An 18,066-nucleotide genomic window follows, 5' to 3' on the forward strand; every position below is an offset into this window, starting at 1 on the left:
AAGAGCTTAGAAAAGGTCATAAAATAAATTTATACGCTAAAAAAATTCTTCGCGTCGAGAAAAAGTAATTTACATTTTTTTAACCTTTGAGAAAGAGAGTGTCCAAAAGTGTAATTTAGCATAAATATATATAGGCTTTGAGGCAGCCAGGCCCCTTTATAAATAGAGTGTGATAACCCAAAACCCTAATTTCAGTGCTTTGCCGCTCTTCACCTCAGCCGTCTCTACCTCCAGAAGAAGAAATCGACAACTATGGTACGCCGATTCACTCCATTTTCAGCTTTCACTTCCGTTGTCGTTTGTTACATTTCGTTTGCTTTAGATCTATATGTCTCTTCGTTTCCTTTGAATCGTCATTTCTTCTTTCATAAATCTGGATTAAACTACTACTTGATTTCCCTGGAGACTGTAGCATAGATTAAGGGTGCGCTGGCTTAGTTTTGATTTCTCTAGTTTTTATTGTGGAACGCATCGAATTAGTCTCTCTTCTTCTACACACTATGATGTAGTGAGTCCTGTTTCTGATATGCTTATTTGCGTTTGTTTATGCGATGTTAGGCACCCAAAAGGGGAGTGAAAGTTGCTACCAAGAAGAAGCCGGTAAGCATTATCATTGTCTATTCTTCTCGTAATGTATCAGTTTTCGTTCGGTGGGTGGGTTCTGATTAGGTTTTGTGGTGTTTTTTTTATTTTAGGAGAAAGTTACCAACCCATTGTTTGAGAGACGTCCCAAGCAATTTGGTATTGGTGGTGCTTTGCCTCCTAAGAAGGATCTTACTCGCTACATCAAATGGCCTAAATCCATCCGTCTTCAAAGGCAGAAGCGTATCCTTAAGCAGAGGTTGAAGGTTCCCCCGGCTCTTAACCAGTTCACCAAGACTCTTGATAAGAATCTCGGTAAAAAGTCCATTTTGATTCCCATCTTGAGCAACTTGCTTTGTTATTTGTTATTAGAGACCCATGTGTTTGGTTCTTCTCTTTGGTTTTTTTGATGATCAGTTGGTTAACTTATGTCGTGTATTTGTTTGTTATTGCAGCGACCAATCTCTTCAAGATTCTTCTCAAGTACAGGCCAGAAGACAAAGCTGCAAAGAAAGATCGTCTTTTGAAGAAGGCACAAGCTGAGACCGAAGGAAGGACTTCTGATTCCAAGAAGCCCATTGTTGTGAAGTATGGACTCAACCACGTGACCTACCTCATCGAGCAGAACAAGGCTCAGCTTGTGGTCATTGCTCACGATGTTGACCCAATCGAGTTGGTTGTCTGGTTACCTGCGCTCTGCAGGAAAATGGAAGTCCCTTACTGCATTGTCAAGGGCAAATCTCGTCTTGGAGCGGTAATATAATTTGATATAGTCCCATGGATTCAAACCCCATTAGAAACAGTTTCTCTTTTCTTGACAGCCATTCTGATTAGTGTTCATTTTTTCTTGCTCCTACTTCCAGGTCGTTCACCAGAAGACTGCTGCTGCTTTGTGCTTGACCACTGTCAAGAACGAGGACAAGCTTGAGTTCAGCAAAATCCTCGAGGCCATCAAGGTAAATTAGCTTATGACTTAAGGAATAGTAGAGAAATCCTAAAAAGGGAATAACATATTCTCGTAGAGACTCCAAAGAAATCTTTTTCTAACGTGTGCTTATGTTGTTGGGGGTGGTGAATAGGCAAACTTCAACGACAAGTTCGAGGAGTACAGGAAGAAGTGGGGAGGTGGCATAATGGGATCAAAGTCTCAAGCCAAGACCAAAGCTAAGGAGAGGGTTCTCGCTAAGGAGGCTGCCCAGAGAATGAACTAAGAAGCCATCTCTTTTGTTGGTCGTTGTTATGAAACATAAGATGGTTCTGTTTAGCGATATCCTGAATACCTGTTTTATCTCCTTAACATTTCTGCTCTTATCTTTTTCGGATGTTATTTACACATTTCAGGATTTTATGCAGTTTTGTTTTCGCCTATCTCTGCTTATATTTTATTGAAACTCGTTTTGAAATTAGAACCGTATATTCTTTCTCGGGGTGGTTTGTAATTTTTGCAAGCGATAATTTTGCACAAGTGAGCGACTCATATGGGAATCGTCATCGTGGCTTTACAACTTTTCTTTCACTAATGTTTGATAAACAGATCATTATATTCATTTGAGCAGCAATATGTTTGTTGATATATGTAACGTAAGGTATTTTAGTAGATCTTGGAAATAGATTGAAAAGGCTTCTTGTAGATTTGGGTACCAATGAATGGGCTTCTCTGTCTGATTCGCGCGCCCATCATGTCAAAATGTTTTTCTAATTTTCCACTACAATTAAAGTTCTTTATTATTATTCCAAATAAAATTCTTTATTGTAACAACAAAGAAAAAAGAAAAGAAAAAAAAGTATATATAACCGCCTTCGGTCTTCCGTCTAAATCTCTCTCTCTATATATCTTAAACGCATATTCTCTCTCTCTTGATCTCTGATTGAAGCATGACGAAGCTGAGATTCGAATACGAATACGAGGAGGTTTGTTTCTTCTGTCTTTCTTTCTTTGATCGTCTCTCTTGACTATCGAGAGATTCTCTGCTATTACTCTGATAGGTTCGTACGTGTTTTTTACATGTTAAGAGTTATATATGTACACAGGAATACATTAAAAACTCGAGAGGTGTCGAGTTGTTCGCTTGCAGATGGGTTCCATCTTCTTCTCCTCGAGCTTTGGTCTTTCTCTGCCATGGTAACTTACTAACTAACTTATATAGGTTGAATCGTCCATTTTTTAAAAAAAAAATTTTTTGAGTTAAACTCTCCGAGGCTTTCTCTCTGATTTGGTCGATTCATTATATATTTCCTTCAAACAAAAAAAATAAGAAGAATTGGTCAAATTCAAATATATGTGCAGGTTACGCTATGGAGTGCAGTAGCTTCATGAGAGGTACTCTTTAATTTTTCCTTCTCTCTCTCCCACCCTCTCTCGTTTAATGCTCCTCTGCCACCCCCATACATATAATGATATCTATAGATTAAAGATACCATACTTAATATAAAAAAGGAAAAAACAAGAGACAATCATTAATTTTTCTAGTGTTTTGTTATAGTGGTATATGCGCCTATATGGCATTGGATAGAGTAATTAATTACTTATCAAATGAGATCGAGATTTTTGTTGTGGTATATTATACATTATCAACCATATTTCTGTTCATTGTATATCTCTGATCTCGCCATCTAATCCCGGATCTAATGTTATGGTAGCAAAGACAAATTAATGATATATACTAATTTTATAATTAAAAAAAAAAAAAAAAAAGTGTGCTGCAGGACTATATATATCTATGAGTATCGCCCTTTTGTCGGCTTCGTAGCTTTTGAATAACTTGTTGCTGTTGTTATCTTTTATTTTGGGGAAACGTTACACTATATCCTTATCTCTTGTTCACATTTTTTCGTATTTTTCTCCTTCCCTATAAAAGCCGGTGTGGCTGAGTTTGTTTATCTATCCCATCCCATATTCCCATGGTAAGTACTAACTTGGCGGTAACTAAATTCATACTATTAATTTATCAGATTAAGTATGGTACGTCTACTTTCTAAATTAAATTACCTCGAATAATTTATAAACGAGTGATTGTCTTTACCTAACTAGAAAAGACAGAATAGAATAGTCATAACTAGTCCCCACGGATATAATTATTAATTAGTTATGTTTCGCTTTTCCTTACACAACGAGAAACTCGTGAACCGTAATTAATTGTGATCTTTGACAACTAATTCTGCTTAACCACATTTGTCTTATTGAAATTCATATGTTGTTGTTGACTTATAATAAATAATATTTCTAACAGAATGCGGAATACGGTTGGCATCGGCGGGGTACGCGGTGTTTGGTATGGACTACGAAGGACATGGCCGGTCCAAGGGAGCTCGTTGCTATATCAAAAAGTTCAGTAATATAGTAAATGACTGCTACGACTATTACACCTTCATCTCTGGTACTTGAAAATGGAAACCAAATTACATTTTTGTTTTGAAGACTATATCGTTTTGGTTCCGTTTTGGATCATATCTCTCGGCCACATCTGTTTTTCAATGTCCAATCTCCATCAACAAGACTAATACCTAATTTTTAATGATTTTATAATAGCACAAGAAAAATACAAACAGAAAGGTAGGTTTTTGTATGGAGAATCAATGGGAGGTGCGGTTGCTTTGTTGCTTCACAAGAAAGATCCTTCTTTTTGGAACGGTGCCCTTCTCGTTGCTCCCATGTGTAAGGTCACGTCACGTCACGTTTCTTCCCTTCTTTATTTACCAAATCCTTACAATCATTCCTTTTATGATATCTAATTAAGACACTAATCTGATTAATTAAAGACAGCTTTTTCATTAGTTTGTGTGTGTGTGTGTGTTTGAGCAGATATCAGAGAAGGTGAAACCACACCCAGTGGTCATAAATCTACTAACAAGAGTTGAAGATATTATACCAAAATGGAAGATCGTTCCAACAAAAGATGTTATCGATTCTGCTTTCAAGGATCCGGTCAAGCGGGAAGAGGTATATTAATTAATCGAATTACTCAAGACATAATTCATAATTTAAAAAGTGTAGTAATAAAAAAAAACTTTGGTTTCTAAAAATGTAGATAAGGAACAACAAGCTGATATATCAAGACAAGCCAAGACTTAAAACGGCACTCGAAATGCTTAGAACGAGCATGGACCTCGAAGAAACCCTACACGAGATCACATTGCCTTTCTTTGTCCTCCACGGTGAAGCAGACATTGTGACTGATCCAGAGATAAGCAAAGCCTTGTTCGAGAAAGCAAGCACACGTGACAAAACCATCAAGCTTTACCCAGGCATGTGGCATGGGTTAACTTCTGGTGAGCCTGACGCGAACGTTGACCTCGTTTTTGCTGACATGGTGAATTGGCTTGACGTACGTACGGGAGACTCCGCTTCTCTCACTGTCACTCCCATACAAGAAGATCGTACCTGCAATGTTATTAAAGTCGTAAGTAACGGTCAAGAGAAATCTGAACGACCACAACAAGCTAGTAGTAGTCTCCTTTGTGGGTTAAACGGTGGTGGTGGACGCCGTTTGGTTCATCGATCTTCTATGTAATAATAAACTTAGAAAAACAGAGAAGAATCTGTTTTTATGTGTTTATTCTGTATTTCATATTCGTTTCCCAAAAGAAAACCATCAACCCGTGGAAAAAAGTCAAAATCTGTTTGTATTCCCCTCTCTTAGTCTTAGTAAGTCCCTTTAAATTATTATAATGGGCCAGAATAATAGTTGATAACTGAAGTATGGGCTTTACTCTAATTGGTTATATACTCTTTATGACCCAATAGTTGTATGGGCCTAAATTCAGCCCTCTTTAACCGCCGTTAATCTTGATTTCTCTTTTACGAGTCGTCGTCCTTGCAACACAGTGAGATCTTTGGAAAACGAAAGCGGGATTTAGCTTCAGCAGGTAAAACCCTAATTTCTTTCAATCTGATTTCCTCTGGAAAACAGTTTCTTAATTTTCTTCGTATTCAAACCTTTGCAGCTTCCACCGTCCTCAAGTCAACATGAGGTATTGGGTTCTCTCATCTTTGTCTCCTTATTTTTGTTCTTCTTCTTCTAGATTTTTTCTCAACACTGTTTTTTTTTTGTTGGTCGGTTTCAGTAAGCCAATGGACGAGGATACCAACGTAAGTTACTCTCTCTCTCTCTCTCTCTCTCGCTCTCTCGATCTATATGAAGCTCTTGTTTTAAACATAAAACCCTAATTTCGCTATTTGTGCCATGTCTTATGTCTAGATTTTTTAGTGCCTTTTGGTTCCTTATCCTTCTTTTTTGATTCTTACGGATTCTCAATTTGGAGATTGTTAATGAATTCCCTTTAGAAGTTTGTGTGTGCTAGTGAATAGAGAGACTCTGTCCTGAGAATTGCTAACTGATGGTCGTTTAGAGTTTTGACGATGTGAATAGTTGCTGGTTTTGAATGAGTACTTCCTGATGTTTCTTAACAAGGCAATCTTGTGTTGTTTAATTCTCTTTAGTATTCCTATAATGTGGATCTTAGTTTCTCAAAGCTTTGTACTTCTGTAGCAGGGAATGACCGAGGAATTTGTTGATGAATGAATACCTTTGCTAGTCATGTGGGTTCTGTAGTGGTTGTGCTCTACTGAACAGAGACACTGTCTTGAGAATTACTCACAGATGATCTTCTAGAGTTTTGGATGAGTACTTGCTTGATGTTCTTTATCAATGCAATTTTGTATTGGCTGCATTGTTGTTTCCACACTCTTTTCAGTTTTTTTTTTTTTTTTTTTTTTTTCAAGTGCGAATCCTAGTTTCTAATGCTTTTTGTAATTCTGTAGCAGGGAAAGACTGAGGAGGAGGAGTTCAACACTGGACCACTCTCTGTTCTTATGATGAGTGTTAAGAATAACACTCAGGTCTTGATCAATTGCCGTAACAACAGGAAACTCCTTGGGCGAGTTAGAGCGTTTGACAGGCACTGCAACATGGTTCTTGAAAATGTCAGAGAAATGTGGACTGAGGTAAAACTTCTGTATCCATTTTATGTCTCTGGTTCATGTATATAAACAAGTGCCATTCCTTACATGGGTTCTCTGGTTTTTTCAGGTCCCGAAAACTGGAAAAGGAAAGAAGAAAGCTCTTCCTGTCAACAAAGATCGATTCATCAGCAAGATGTTCCTGCGTGGAGACTCTGTCATTATCGTCCTCAGGAACCCCAAGTGAGAGTAATTGAGATGGCTGGCTCGTCGTTGTTCTTCATATGATAATTCTCGCTTCTTTTTGTTAAATTCTAATTGTTGCTTCAACGGATAAACAGGTTTTGATTACGAGCCTCAAATCTAGTAGTATTGTCTAGTATTTTTCACTTGTTCTATATTCTCGACTTCTAAAAAACGCATCGTTGAGAGTAATGACACTAAGTTTTGTAATAGCAAAAGACAAAAGTTTGTTTTAAAAATTGTAGTGAGGTCCATGAATAGTAGTAAGTAAAGGTACCAAATTCTTACTCTACGTTTACACGATTATCAAAATAGAAATCAAAAACGAAATAAATTTAAAAGAAATGAAGCTCTCCTCTCTTAATGTAGTAGTAGCTCTGCGCAAAGTCTTGCATTTTTGTTATCAACCCACACTACCAACCACAGTGGCTGCTACTTGATTCTGCGTTTGCTCAGGCTGAAGTTGTTTTGGTGGTGGTTGCAGCCGAGGAGGAGCCTTCCTTCTGGTCACCAAAGACACGTTGACGGAAATCTTTGACCATGAGAGGGAGTCCCTGACGAAGAGAGACCTTTGGTTCCCAACCTAAGAGCTCTTTGGCCTTTGTGATGTCAGGCTTTCTCTTGTGAGGGTCGTCTTCTGTGTTTGGTCTGAACTCTATGTTTGCGTTTGGATCTATCGTCTCTTGGACCACCTTCCAACAAAAACCAACCAAATCACAATATCAGAAACCGGGGTTATAGATTAGGAATCGGAAAAGGTATACATATATATATGTAGCCATAGAAAGAGACCTTAGCGAGCTCGAGCATTGTGAATTCACCAGGGTTACCGAGGTTAAAAGGCCCGACATGTTCTCCTTCCATCAATCTCATCAAACCTTCGACCTTTTGCATCACAAAACCACAAAAATCAGATTGATCTTACAAAATTAACAGCTAAAAAAATAACCAGGACAAAAGGGCAATAAAGATGAGAGACCCCATTCGGTCCTTTGTCACATGATAATGATACCCATCTTTCATAAGATTGCTGAGTGGGGACCATCTCTCAGAGATTAGGGTCTCATGTTTAAAAGCCATTGTTATTAGATCCCACGACATACTACTCACCAATTAACTACAATAACATGTGAGCTCACTTACACAAATTAACTTCCCTGTTTTCCAGCCTCTTATTCTACCCCCAGAATATGAATATGTATTGGAATTTGGAAAGGATTCTACACGCAAGTAAAATCTTTTACTCTGTGAATGTCACCCTAAACAGTAGTCTCCACTATATAGAAAAAAAGCTTAAAGGTGTAATACTTTAAGAGAATGAATACACAAGTGATTTGACATATTACCACCTATCAAGTATTTGTCTTTATTTCCTTTTCCACAAAGAAAGTAAGAATATATCTTAAATTGGACCATCCCAATAAACAATAGAAAAGAAAAAGATATTTGTATTGGCAAGCTGTAGTAGTATACTGAATAGTTATTTGAGAGGGAATGTGGGAAAGCCTTACCAGATCAGAAACAAACTGAAAACTCCTTGTCTGCTTCCCATCACCGTAAACAGTCAATGGTTCTTTCCTTAGTGCCTGTTCAATTATTATCAATTCAAACCATCATTACTCATAATGATCAACAAAAACCCTTCTTGAATGATTAATTAGTTTGTGCTACCCCACCTGTGCAACAAAGTTGCTAACAACACGTCCATCATCGATACACATTCTTGGACCGTAGGTGTTGAAGATCCTAGCAATCCTAACCTGTGACCATTCAAACAAGACACACCACAAAACTCAGTCACTGAATTCAATCTCTTCTTTGGCATCGATTACATAAAATTGGCTTGAAAGGGAGGGGAAAATGAAAAAAAAAGAAGAAGCCAAACCTCAACATTGGCACCTCTGTGATAGTCCATGGTCAACGTCTCAGCCGTACGCTTTCCTTCGTCGTAGCAACTACGGACACCTGTTCCCACAATTACAACACCAACCTCAGTCATCAATCAAAGCACAATAAAAACATGCACGTGTCGGTATAGTTACTGTGTTAGTAAAAAGAATAACTGCAAAAAGAATTATTTTCAAGCTCCTAGAAATTCAAAGTCGGTATATGAATGTTAGGCTAGAAGTTAATGTGGAGGAGGCTGCGTCTAAGGTAGAGACACGTAATAGAGCCGCACGATCACACAGACCCGTTATTTACGGTTCAATGGTTTGACCGTACAAAGATAGGGGACCAGATCTGAAAGGAACATGAGAGAAGGGGGGGGGGCGCACCATAAAACACCTGTTTTTTTCCAACCCTCTCTCTCTCCTAACGTGCGCATTTTCCGACACAGAAAAGGAAAGAAAGCACAAACGTCGTCGTGTCACGTGACGGTGGAACAATAAGGTTTGAGAAACAATCTCACTTTTCGTTTTCAGATTCCGATTTAGAGAGAACACAACCAATATGAAATAAACAAAACAGAACATTGATAAAAGAGTGAATGAATCAATTAGGGAAGATGATTACCGATGGGATTAACGTTGCCCCAGTAAGTCTCGACCTGAGGATGCTGGAGAGGATCACCGTAAACCTCACTTGTACTCGTAAGGAGAAACCTAGCACCGACTCTCTTAGCCAAACCAAGCATGTTCAGTGTTCCAACCACATTCGTCTTGTATCAATCTCTTAAGTCAAGGCAACCAAAAAAAGCAAAACCACAATTTCCCAAAAACCGAATCGAACCAAAATCAAATTAGAAAAAAAGAAGAAAGAGAAGGATATGATAGTCTTGACGGGATTGAATTTGTAATGAACAGGTGAGGCAGGGCAAGCCAGATGATAGATCTGGTCAACCTCAAGAAGGATCGGCTCGACGACATCGTGACGGATAAGTTCGAAATTAGGGTTACTGAAATGGTGCATCACGTTCTCCTTACGACCTGTGAAGAAATTGTCGACAACGATGACAGTGTCTCCTCTTGCCATCAAACGATCGACGAGATGCGATCCAACGAATCCAGCACCACCGGTGACGACGACTCGTAGTCCTTTGCGTTTCAATCCGAGTGGGATTTTCCCGCCTGTAGCTCCGATCCGGTTTAGGTACTCGAGGCTAGGTTTCCTCTGAGCCGGTACGTACGATTCGTCGGTTCTGATTCCGTAGCCGGAGAACGGATCCGAGTAAGGGGTTGATTGTGTGGGGCGAGGGAAAAGAGTGAAAACCAAAGTGGCGATTGCAATGCCAACGAGGACGAAGATAAGTCTCTGTTCACGGAGCAAGTAACGCATCGGACGAGTCACCATGAACCATGGTTTGATTGGTTTCGGGTAGTAAGCATCGGCGGTGGGTTGATCCGCCTCGTGTCTCCGATTGATCAGCTCGCTCGCCATCCGCAGCAATTGAATTCTCAAGATCTAACAATCAAAACAAAAAAACCAAATCAATCGTTAAGAAGATTTTTTAATTTTGTTTTTCTTTGTAAGGAAAAAAACAATCACCGAGTCGAACTCGCCGGGACCTGAGTCAGACCTTGAAAACGAGAGAGAGAGAGAGAGAGAGAGAGAGAGAGAGAGAGTGAAAAGCGAATCGGTCTTTGTGGTCTATTTAAGTAGCGGAAGCGTTACAGGTCAAAGGCCCCTTGCTTTTTCACTCTTATTACGATATTACCCCTCCTTTTTTAAAAAAAAATTTCATTCAACCTTTCCTTCAAAATCGGACATTAATATTATTGTTACTTAGTCCATTATTTGCAACAACAAGAAACACTCATATATAATTATATCATATGGTGTTTTTTTTTTATTATTATTAATAACTCAATTTGTAATTAAATGATTACGAAAGGTTTGTTAGGTTTGCTAATCTCACGTAAACAAAAGTCAATGCCGAACCCTAACTTAGCACTCAAAGCCAAATATTGGTGTGTGAGCTTTGAGTGATTTCGACGTTCTTTTTTTTTTTCCAACTTTAAAATTAATTTACAAACTACATAACATAACATAATATATTATATTTGTTAGTTGCGTTAAAGTATTTTAGCATCTGTCATAATGTTAAAGCATGTTTCTTCTAAATTCTAACAAACTAAACCGTTTTTTCTTTTTTTCACAAATCACATTCATAATTAACGATTTCGACGTCAGGGTTTGGGAAACGTGATCAAATAGTGCCTATGAGATTTAAATGTCATTGCCTAAAAAAGAAAAGAGACTCAAATTAATTCTGACTTAATTGTTGTTTTATTTGTGTAACTACAAGTTTCTTCCCAAGCAACCAAAAGATTAAAGGTAGTAGTAGATCCAGTTTAGTGGTAGTTCTATTTTGAGTTATTCCCTTGAGTGTACTTCTGCCTTCTGATTATAACATGAAACCTTTGCCAATTGCAAGACGCATGGTTTGGATCTAACGCGTACGTTAACCATGAGCTCCCTCCCTTGGCCACGCCTCCCAGCTCACAAAACTACATATTTTCTGAAAATCATATATATATTCCTCTAGGTACGTTGCTAGATATTTTAGACATTGATGAATCTTTGAACCAAAAAAGAAATCACATAAAACTTTGGATCCGGAGGTGATTACAAATTTTAGAAAGGGAAGAGCATATTGGCGTTTACGTTGACTTGTGATGCTAACCTGGCGGTTAGCTATGTCGCCCGCCCCACATCTCTTTCACTCTCTTGCCTAACTTTTTTTTGTATTCGCGATGGCTAGCAATAAATATAAATTATTTGTTTTTGTTCTCATCAGACCAACTTATTTGTTTTCTTATAAATAACAATTGAATTTTATTACCCATTATTTAAAACTAATGGAATAAGACTAGCTAACTATAGATTTAGGATGATCTTATCTCTCTTATATGAAACTCTGTAAGTGACAAAATAAAAGCATCTTTAAAAAAAAAAATAATATATTAGTCTTAACTTAAAGTATAAACAAATACTCTGTAGAGAATATAAAAAGGGTAGCAACTTTGAATCGGTACCCTAAACATAAGATTTGAAGCAACAATATATATGCTAACAAAACAATAAAATGAACTTTATTTGTATGTTCATCGTTTGGCGTTAGTAGTAAAGCAAAATCAATATATTTTCGTAAATATCCATTTTAAAAGGAATTAAAACAGTTTTAAGAATATCATATTATCATTCATCCTCCTACTTAGTTGAAACAAAGGCTACTACTTAGTTGAAATTAAAACGCTCTCATCTCTCTCCTAAAACAGAAAACCCTAGCCGCCTGAGTAGATCTGAGGGGGTTAAACTCTCTATTTGCCGTATGGCGACGTGATTGTTCTTCTCCCTCCCCCCAAGCAGTTTAGTTCATTTGGTCCTCACGTCAATCGGCCGAGATAGATTCATCGGAGTTTCAGAAGTGAGCAGGATTTGTTTTGCCGTCAGCGGTGGTGGGTTCTCCCTCATTGGACATAGTCGTGGATCCGGATCTGACGGAGGAGAAGTTCCGTAGTCGAGATCTGGTTTGAAGACGCCGGAGAGTAGCATCAGAGTTTCTCATGGTTCACTCGTCAAGAAGGACTTTGTGGCTATGGCGGAAGTCGGTGAAGGAGAGTTGGTGGTAGTGTTGTTAGTCTCGACGGTTAACGGTAGGTTCTTTTGGATCTTAGATGGTTGTTGCGGGTTCCGGTTGCAGAGGGTTGAAGTGAGCCGTCGGCCTCTGTAACTGCCGTGATTTGTGTCCGTCGGACCGGTCTGAAAAGATTTTGCTCATGGGAGTTCGGAGGCGCCAGATCTGAGAGAAAGAGGATAGATCCAATGTTTTCAGATTGCTAAGTTAGGATCTGTCAACGCAGAGCCGGGTTGTCGGAGAGTTGGGCATTCCGGGAAGTTTGTAGTGGGTTGGTGGCTCGTCGGAGAGGAACCTTTGACGGAAACCGGTATCTTCTGTCTTTGGTTTCTGATCCCTCGAAGTCGCCGCAAAACCGTGAACCTTGATTCCGCCGGAACTAGAGCTCTGACTCTTTGCTTCCCGGTCACATCTTTAGATTTTGAGCTTCATAGTTTAATTCAGCAGGTTCCGAGCTTTTTTCACTTTTCTGGCATGTTTTCCAGTCTCTCTGTTTTGTAACTGGATCTTCAATGTATTGTTTCCGGCCCAACCCATTAAGGAATGAATAAAAAATTTAGTTCTTGTAAAAAAAAAAAAAAAACAGTTTTAAGAAAAAAAAACTAAAACGAGTAAAATAGTCCTAGGAAAAAATATTGTCTACCAAAAATATCTTTTGTGTATTTGTTTATTACGTGTTGTCACCGACTTACTCTCACGTTTGACTTTTTATATGACAGGTTCGTCACTCGTTTGGGCGGCTTGGGCTTCGGACGCTCAAATATAAACAACAATACTGGACTAATAATATCGGCCCGGCCCAATATAATGACAATAGGCTCATAATAATATCGGCCCGGCCCAATATAATGACATCTGGCCCTTCCTGAATAAACCTTAAATAACTCAATTCAAATGAGATAGATTACACTTTTTTTTTTGTTGTTGTCTATATGATTCAACAATGAACCACCTTAATTATTAGAATCAATTACTCAAATATTATCCAAAATTTGGTTTATTACTCGTATGTTATTAATCAAAGAAAATTACTCAAATATTTAGTGTCCTGAATGTAATTATATAATTTACTCCTTTGGTTTAGTTTTTCGATTTTGATTAAAAAAATTAAAAAAAATACACATCACCAAATTAAAATACACATCATTCTTTTTTTCCACGTCACTAAGCATTTTTTTTTAGAATTCATTGTTAAATTTTTCTTGTTTATGTCAAAAAGGAAATCAAACAGTTTCCACTGTTCATAACTAAAAAAAAAAAAAACCTCTATCTCGTCTCTCTCCACCTTCATGCCCTAAATCTCTTTGTTAATCTCCAAACCCCAGTTTATCATTTCTCTTTTTGCTCTGATTTTCTCTCTTCTCTCTTCTTTCACTCTCCCTCTCCAAATCCCAAATCCTAGTTCGTCATCCCCAAAGCAAAACCAGATAGAAACTTTATTTTTTTATTTTTAGGGTTTTCAATTTTGTCCGTTATATATATATATATATATATATATATATATATCAATCAATTGTTTCGCTTTCTTTCTCTCCATCGGTTTCGTCATATCTCATTGATTTCTCGGTTGTCTTGTTACAATAGTAATTTGGAGACACTACAAGAAAAGTCCACATTGATAGCAATAGATTATAGCTCATTCTCTTCAACAGCTATGAAAAATATACTTTTTTTGTTATTACCATATAATAGCACTAGAAAAACGCTAAGATAAAAATTCATTAAATGAGAACCTAAAATCGTTTATTCCGCCAATACTTAGATGAAAATTTTCGTTTAAGCGTCTTTTAGATCCAATTTTTGTTTTTGTATCAAGAACCAAAAAATTTAAGTGCCACGTTTACAGCAAAAATAAAACATTATCCCTTCTCTGTACGAGAAGACGAACAAAACTTCTAGAAAAATTTTCTTCCCCAAATTGAAATCTAGGTCTTTTTGAGTCACCATAGACTCCACCGTGAAGCTCGTCGGCAGCCTCATTTCGCGTCCATTCCGATGTTATATCTCGGCGACAAAGTGATTAACACGAAGAGATCGAGAGCTTTTGATTCTCGTTGCTGATACCGGCGACAAAGACGATGGTTCTTCTTTCGAAGCCTTCTTCTTCTTCCTCTGCTTCTTCTCTCTTCTGTCTCGCTGAAACTTGATTCGAAACCCGTTCTGAAACTTGATTCGAAACCCGATCTAAACTCGATCCCAATTTGTTTGTCACATCTTTCACTCTCGATCCCTCTCAGTTTACAATCTCTTCTGAACTCGTCAAGGTTTCCCTTCTTCTCAATCATATTTTGCAAAGTAGTAGCTCGATCTCTCTCCGTCGGGTCGTCGCACGGTTTCAGATCCAATTTGCTTTTGATTTTCATGTTCGATTATTTGCCTATCACTTATCAGTCTTGCTATTGTAAGAACTCTTGTTGATTAGAAGTGATGACATGCCTTTTAGATTCTGTATGGAGTTGTAAGATGATATATTTCATGAGTACAATATCTATTGAAAGTGACTTGTATCTTGTTGCTCATGTTTCTTCTTTGAACCTCTGATTTTGGTTTCTCACTGTGAAACAGGGTGATACATTCAACAATTCTCATTTCACAGACTCAAGGAACAAATCTCGGTGACTCTTCTTCTTTTCCTGTTGAGAAAATTAATCGCCAAATTATATGAAGCTTTGTTATATGTATTCTTGATGGTGAAAAACTGATAATGTAAGCCATGGCTTAAACCGTGAGTCTAGCTTTGCTGATTGAGAATTTTCTGGATTTTGTGGTTTCTCTATTCATTATTGTTTTCGATTTTAGTCAATGATTCCGAGTTACTATCCAAAATTTGGCAACATAAGTTTATTGAGCCAATGAGATGGCAATGGCTATGATATCTGTTGTAGTTTCTAAAATTTGTGAAAGTTGCTGTCTGCTGACTCTTGGAATTGAGAGTTCCAGTTCTAGATTAGATTGAGGTCTTGTGATTGTTAACTGCAGGACAAGAAGTCGAGTACAAGAAGTCGAGTATAGACTTGGGATCATTGCTACAGGTTATACGTTCTGATCTCTAGTTTTTCTAACAATTTATGTCTTTGATTATGCCTTGTTGATTTAAGCTCTTTGTATAATATTTTGACTGGATGCTTTTCTTATAATATTGTCATTGGCATTCACTAGCCCTGTTTTCATCCGATGGATCTGTGATAGCATGGGTTGAAATCTTGAAGCTTTGTTATGGTCTAGGACTAGGTTTCGAAACAAGAAAAAGGCTTCGGCATGGTGATAGCTCTATGCAACATCATTTGCCAACCTTCGTGAGTGTCTTTTAGAGTTTACGGAATTTCCAACTTAGCACATTTAGTTTTGGATTTTAACGGCTTTTATCTACTGATTTTGAAACAGGAACACCAGAAAGAGAGTGAGTTCCTTTAGCAAAGAACAAGAAACATATAAATTAAGGAACTACACGAGAAGTAAGTGTCTCGCCTCATCTCCATAAACTCGTTATGTGCAACAATTTTAATGACTGTTGTTTTTCTACTGTATCTATGTGCAGCTTTGGATACTTGATTCATATATTCAAAGTGAACTAGTAGCTGTTCATTGGACTGTTTCAAGAAACGCTAAGTGAGCAGCTAAAAGAGACCCTTTGCTACAAGTAAGAAAAGCTTTGAAGGGTTACATGTACATGTCAAGTAGTGTTTCTATTCTTTTTGATGTTAGTTTTATTTTATTTAAGACTTGGTGACACTTTGTTATGTAAGACTTATTTTGGTTAATGTAATTTATGTTATGTATGTTGATTATTTTATGAAATGTAAAAATATAAATCTATTTAAATAAATTTTGAAAAAAAAAATTACAATAATAAATAAAATAGCATTAATTTTGTGATACAATAAAATATATTTATAGCATTCGATTATTGCTATGATATAGCTACGGTAGAAGCTCCTAGCATAGCGTGTAAAATGACTTATAACATTATCTTTAAAAATTTGAAAAGCGGGATAACATAGCATTTCTGTACTGCTATGGTATAATACTATACCATAGCATACGAACTTTTCGCTATCATATGTGAGGTATCTACAATAACAGTGGCCTAATATAGCGTTTGTAAAAGAGCTATGAATTACATATTATAGCGTTTCTCTCGTCCTAACAATGTACATATTTGTTGTAGTGAGAAAAATTGTTTTCCAGTAGATCTGAGATCATCTTTATATTCTTTGTCGTCTACTCTCTTGTTTTTTGTTTTTTTTTCTATAATCTCTCGTGGCTGCAAGAGAGTTACGCGATGAGAATCACTCTGTCGTAGTCTTCGAACGTGACTCAAAAGTCGGAGGTCTCTCGGTATACACACCTGAAAGCGAGGTTGACCCACTAAGCCTCGATCCAAATCGAACCGTAGTCCACTCGAGCGTCTACGACTCTCTTCGAACCAATCTCCCAAGAGAGTGCATGGGCTACAGAGACTTCCCTTTCGTGCCTCAACACGACGACGAATCTAGAGACCCGAGAAGGTACCCTACTCACAAAGAAATCTTAGCTTACCTTGAAGACTTTGCTAGGGAATTCAAACTCGTGGAGATGGTTCGATTCAACAATGAAGTGGTTCTTGCCGAGCCTGATGGTTTGAAATGGAGGGTCCAATCCAAAAACTCAGATGGGATCTCCGGTGATGAGATCTTTGATGTTGTCGTTGTTTGTAATGGACATTATACAGAACCTCGAGTTGCTGAGGATTTTTTGAAGGTATGTGATAGCATATTTTATATTCTTCAAGCTTTTGTTTATTTTTTCACATTTTCAAAATCCCATTAATTCATTCTCGGCTTGTTGATAAGCAGGCTTGCTTCAACAACTTCTCTCTTTGAAATGGACTGAGCCGGAACTTATAAAAATGCATGCACACTATCTGGATGCAATTGGTCCCTTCCTCAAGTATTTCCCAGATGCAGTTGGGAGTGTTATCAACAAATTATATATTTGAACTTCTTACCTCTCTTCCACACATTGTCAAGGTTTCCTACTATATTACATATTTTCAGTGATTGAATTTATCCATCCTTATATATACAAACAATATCCAATGTGCATTGCCTAGAGTCAAGAAGTGAATGAGTAAATTTATAGCATGTTTCCTTGGCAGGATCCAGTAACTAGTACTTCAAGAATTGCTAGAGTATGTATAAAACTATAAATTAATTAAGAAACACAGCTTATACAAATTGCCATCTTTCTATATAATATTGAATTGAGGCCATATGATTTATATCTCTGTTGTGAATTGAGGTCATATGATACACATTGAATTGAGGCCATATGATAATATTGATAAATATTAAATAAACATATATGTTATGGTTGAGTTATGTACTTCGTACGGCTGAGTTATGTACTTTGTACCACTGAGTTATGGTTGAGTTATGTACTTGGTACGACTTCGTTTGGTCTTTCGCGTAATAAATTTTCAAAAAGTGTTGTTGGGGAAACCCAAACAATAATTCTGTGCCTGCTCAGATCCACACGCGTAAAAAATTTATAAATTAGTTTTTTTCACAATATATTATACAAATTAATTAAAAAAATTGAACTCAAAATTCGAATAAAAAATAAAAAAAATTCGACGAAGTGACTAACTGATGGCTGAGTTATTGACTTACACGGCTGACTTATGAAATATTTGTAAATTTATATTATTATAACTCAATATTTAAATGTACAATTGAAATATGAATATTACAATTATTATAACCAATAAAAAGTAATAATTATA

At 37.2% G+C, this 18,066-nt stretch overlaps 4 protein-coding genes and 1 long non-coding RNA gene across 9 annotated transcripts; 4 read left to right on the top strand and 1 right to left on the bottom strand.

Moving 5' to 3' along the window:
* The first annotated feature begins 116 nt into the window (after positions 1-116).
* Positions 117-1,950, top strand: LOC104749034 (large ribosomal subunit protein eL8y). The gene is made up of 6 exons (XM_010470610.3): positions 117-255; positions 559-600; positions 696-897; positions 1,038-1,336; positions 1,446-1,538; positions 1,662-1,950. The coding sequence occupies exons 1-6, from the start codon at positions 253-255 to the stop codon at positions 1,791-1,793; spliced, it is 771 nt and encodes a 256-aa protein (XP_010468912.1). The 5' UTR covers positions 117-252; the 3' UTR covers positions 1,794-1,950.
* Positions 1,951-2,331: 381 nt separating this feature from the next.
* Positions 2,332-5,279, top strand: LOC104749035 (caffeoylshikimate esterase). Its single transcript, XM_010470611.2, has 7 exons — positions 2,332-2,493; positions 2,614-2,704; positions 2,870-2,902; positions 3,813-3,959; positions 4,112-4,242; positions 4,385-4,522; positions 4,611-5,279. Exons 1-7 carry the CDS (start codon positions 2,458-2,460, stop codon positions 5,091-5,093), a joined length of 1,059 nt encoding a protein of 352 aa, XP_010468913.2. The 5' UTR covers positions 2,332-2,457; the 3' UTR covers positions 5,094-5,279.
* On the top strand, positions 5,267-6,963 carry LOC104749037 (uncharacterized). 2 transcript variants are annotated; one of them, XM_087491688.1, is made up of 5 exons: positions 5,267-5,448; positions 5,527-5,553; positions 5,647-5,671; positions 6,347-6,526; positions 6,612-6,963. In XM_087491688.1, the coding sequence occupies exons 2-5, from the start codon at positions 5,549-5,551 to the stop codon at positions 6,726-6,728; spliced, it is 327 nt and encodes a 108-aa protein (XP_087347814.1). In that variant the 5' UTR covers positions 5,267-5,448; positions 5,527-5,548; the 3' UTR covers positions 6,729-6,963. The 2 variants fall into 2 exon arrangements, with proteins under 2 accessions (XP_087347814.1, XP_087347813.1); XM_087491687.1 differs by having other exon boundaries at positions 5,309-5,448; positions 6,344-6,526.
* Positions 6,927-10,454, bottom strand: LOC104749038 (UDP-glucuronic acid decarboxylase 2). 4 transcript variants are annotated; one of them, XM_010470614.3, is made up of 8 exons: positions 10,231-10,454; positions 9,494-10,126; positions 9,239-9,386; positions 8,610-8,689; positions 8,401-8,484; positions 8,236-8,310; positions 7,517-7,609; positions 6,927-7,416 (listed from the first exon to the last, which is right to left on the bottom strand). In XM_010470614.3, the coding sequence occupies exons 2-8, from the start codon at positions 10,100-10,102 to the stop codon at positions 7,177-7,179; spliced, it is 1,329 nt and encodes a 442-aa protein (XP_010468916.1). In that variant the 5' UTR covers positions 10,103-10,126; positions 10,231-10,454; the 3' UTR covers positions 6,927-7,176. The 4 variants fall into 4 exon arrangements, with proteins under 4 accessions (XP_010468916.1, XP_010468915.1, XP_010468914.1 ...); XM_010470613.3 differs by having other exon boundaries at positions 10,242-10,413; XM_010470612.3 differs by having other exon boundaries at positions 10,211-10,336.
* A 3,684-nt stretch (positions 10,455-14,138) lies between these two features.
* Positions 14,139-16,090, top strand: LOC147924986 (uncharacterized). Its single transcript, XR_015584026.1, has 6 exons — positions 14,139-14,566; positions 14,868-15,008; positions 15,282-15,334; positions 15,462-15,598; positions 15,687-15,757; positions 15,841-16,090. It is a non-coding gene; the product is annotated as an uncharacterized LOC147924986 (long non-coding RNA).
* Positions 16,091-18,066: the final 1,976 nt, after the last annotated feature.

The sequence above is a fragment of the Camelina sativa genome, chromosome 16 (assembly GCF_030686135.1).
Source record: "Camelina sativa cultivar CO46 ecotype springtype chromosome 16, ASM3068613v1".
In the NCBI taxonomy this organism is placed as follows: Eukaryota; Viridiplantae; Streptophyta; class Magnoliopsida; order Brassicales; family Brassicaceae; genus Camelina; species Camelina sativa.

Excerpts from the sequence above, each read along its gene's own strand:
- LOC104749037 (XM_087491687.1), top strand. Across the intron at positions 5,672-6,343 it reads CAATGGACGAGGATACCAAC|CAGGGAAAGACTGAGGAGGA; the intron begins GTAAGTTACTCT and ends GTAATTCTGTAG. Across the intron at positions 6,527-6,611 it reads TCAGAGAAATGTGGACTGAG|GTCCCGAAAACTGGAAAAGG; the intron begins GTAAAACTTCTG and ends TGGTTTTTTCAG.
- LOC104749034 (XM_010470610.3), top strand. Across the intron at positions 601-695 it reads TTGCTACCAAGAAGAAGCCG|GAGAAAGTTACCAACCCATT; the intron begins GTAAGCATTATC and ends TTTTTATTTTAG. Across the intron at positions 1,337-1,445 it reads GCAAATCTCGTCTTGGAGCG|GTCGTTCACCAGAAGACTGC; the intron begins GTAATATAATTT and ends TCCTACTTCCAG.
- LOC104749038 (XM_010470614.3), bottom strand. The coding sequence starts at position 10,102 with ATGGCGAGCGAGCTGATCAATCGGAGACACGAGGCGGATCAACCCACC. Across the intron at positions 8,690-9,238 it reads GGGCAACGTTAATCCCATCG|GTGTCCGTAGTTGCTACGAC; the intron begins GTAATCATCTTC and ends TTGTGGGAACAG. Across the intron at positions 8,311-8,400 it reads TTAGCAACTTTGTTGCACAG|GCACTAAGGAAAGAACCATT; the intron begins GTGGGGTAGCAC and ends ATAATTGAACAG.
- LOC104749035 (XM_010470611.2), top strand. The coding sequence starts at position 2,458 with ATGACGAAGCTGAGATTCGAATACGAATACGAGGAG. Across the intron at positions 2,903-3,812 it reads GTGCAGTAGCTTCATGAGAG|AATGCGGAATACGGTTGGCA; the intron begins GTACTCTTTAAT and ends TATTTCTAACAG. Across the intron at positions 4,523-4,610 it reads ATCCGGTCAAGCGGGAAGAG|ATAAGGAACAACAAGCTGAT; the intron begins GTATATTAATTA and ends CTAAAAATGTAG.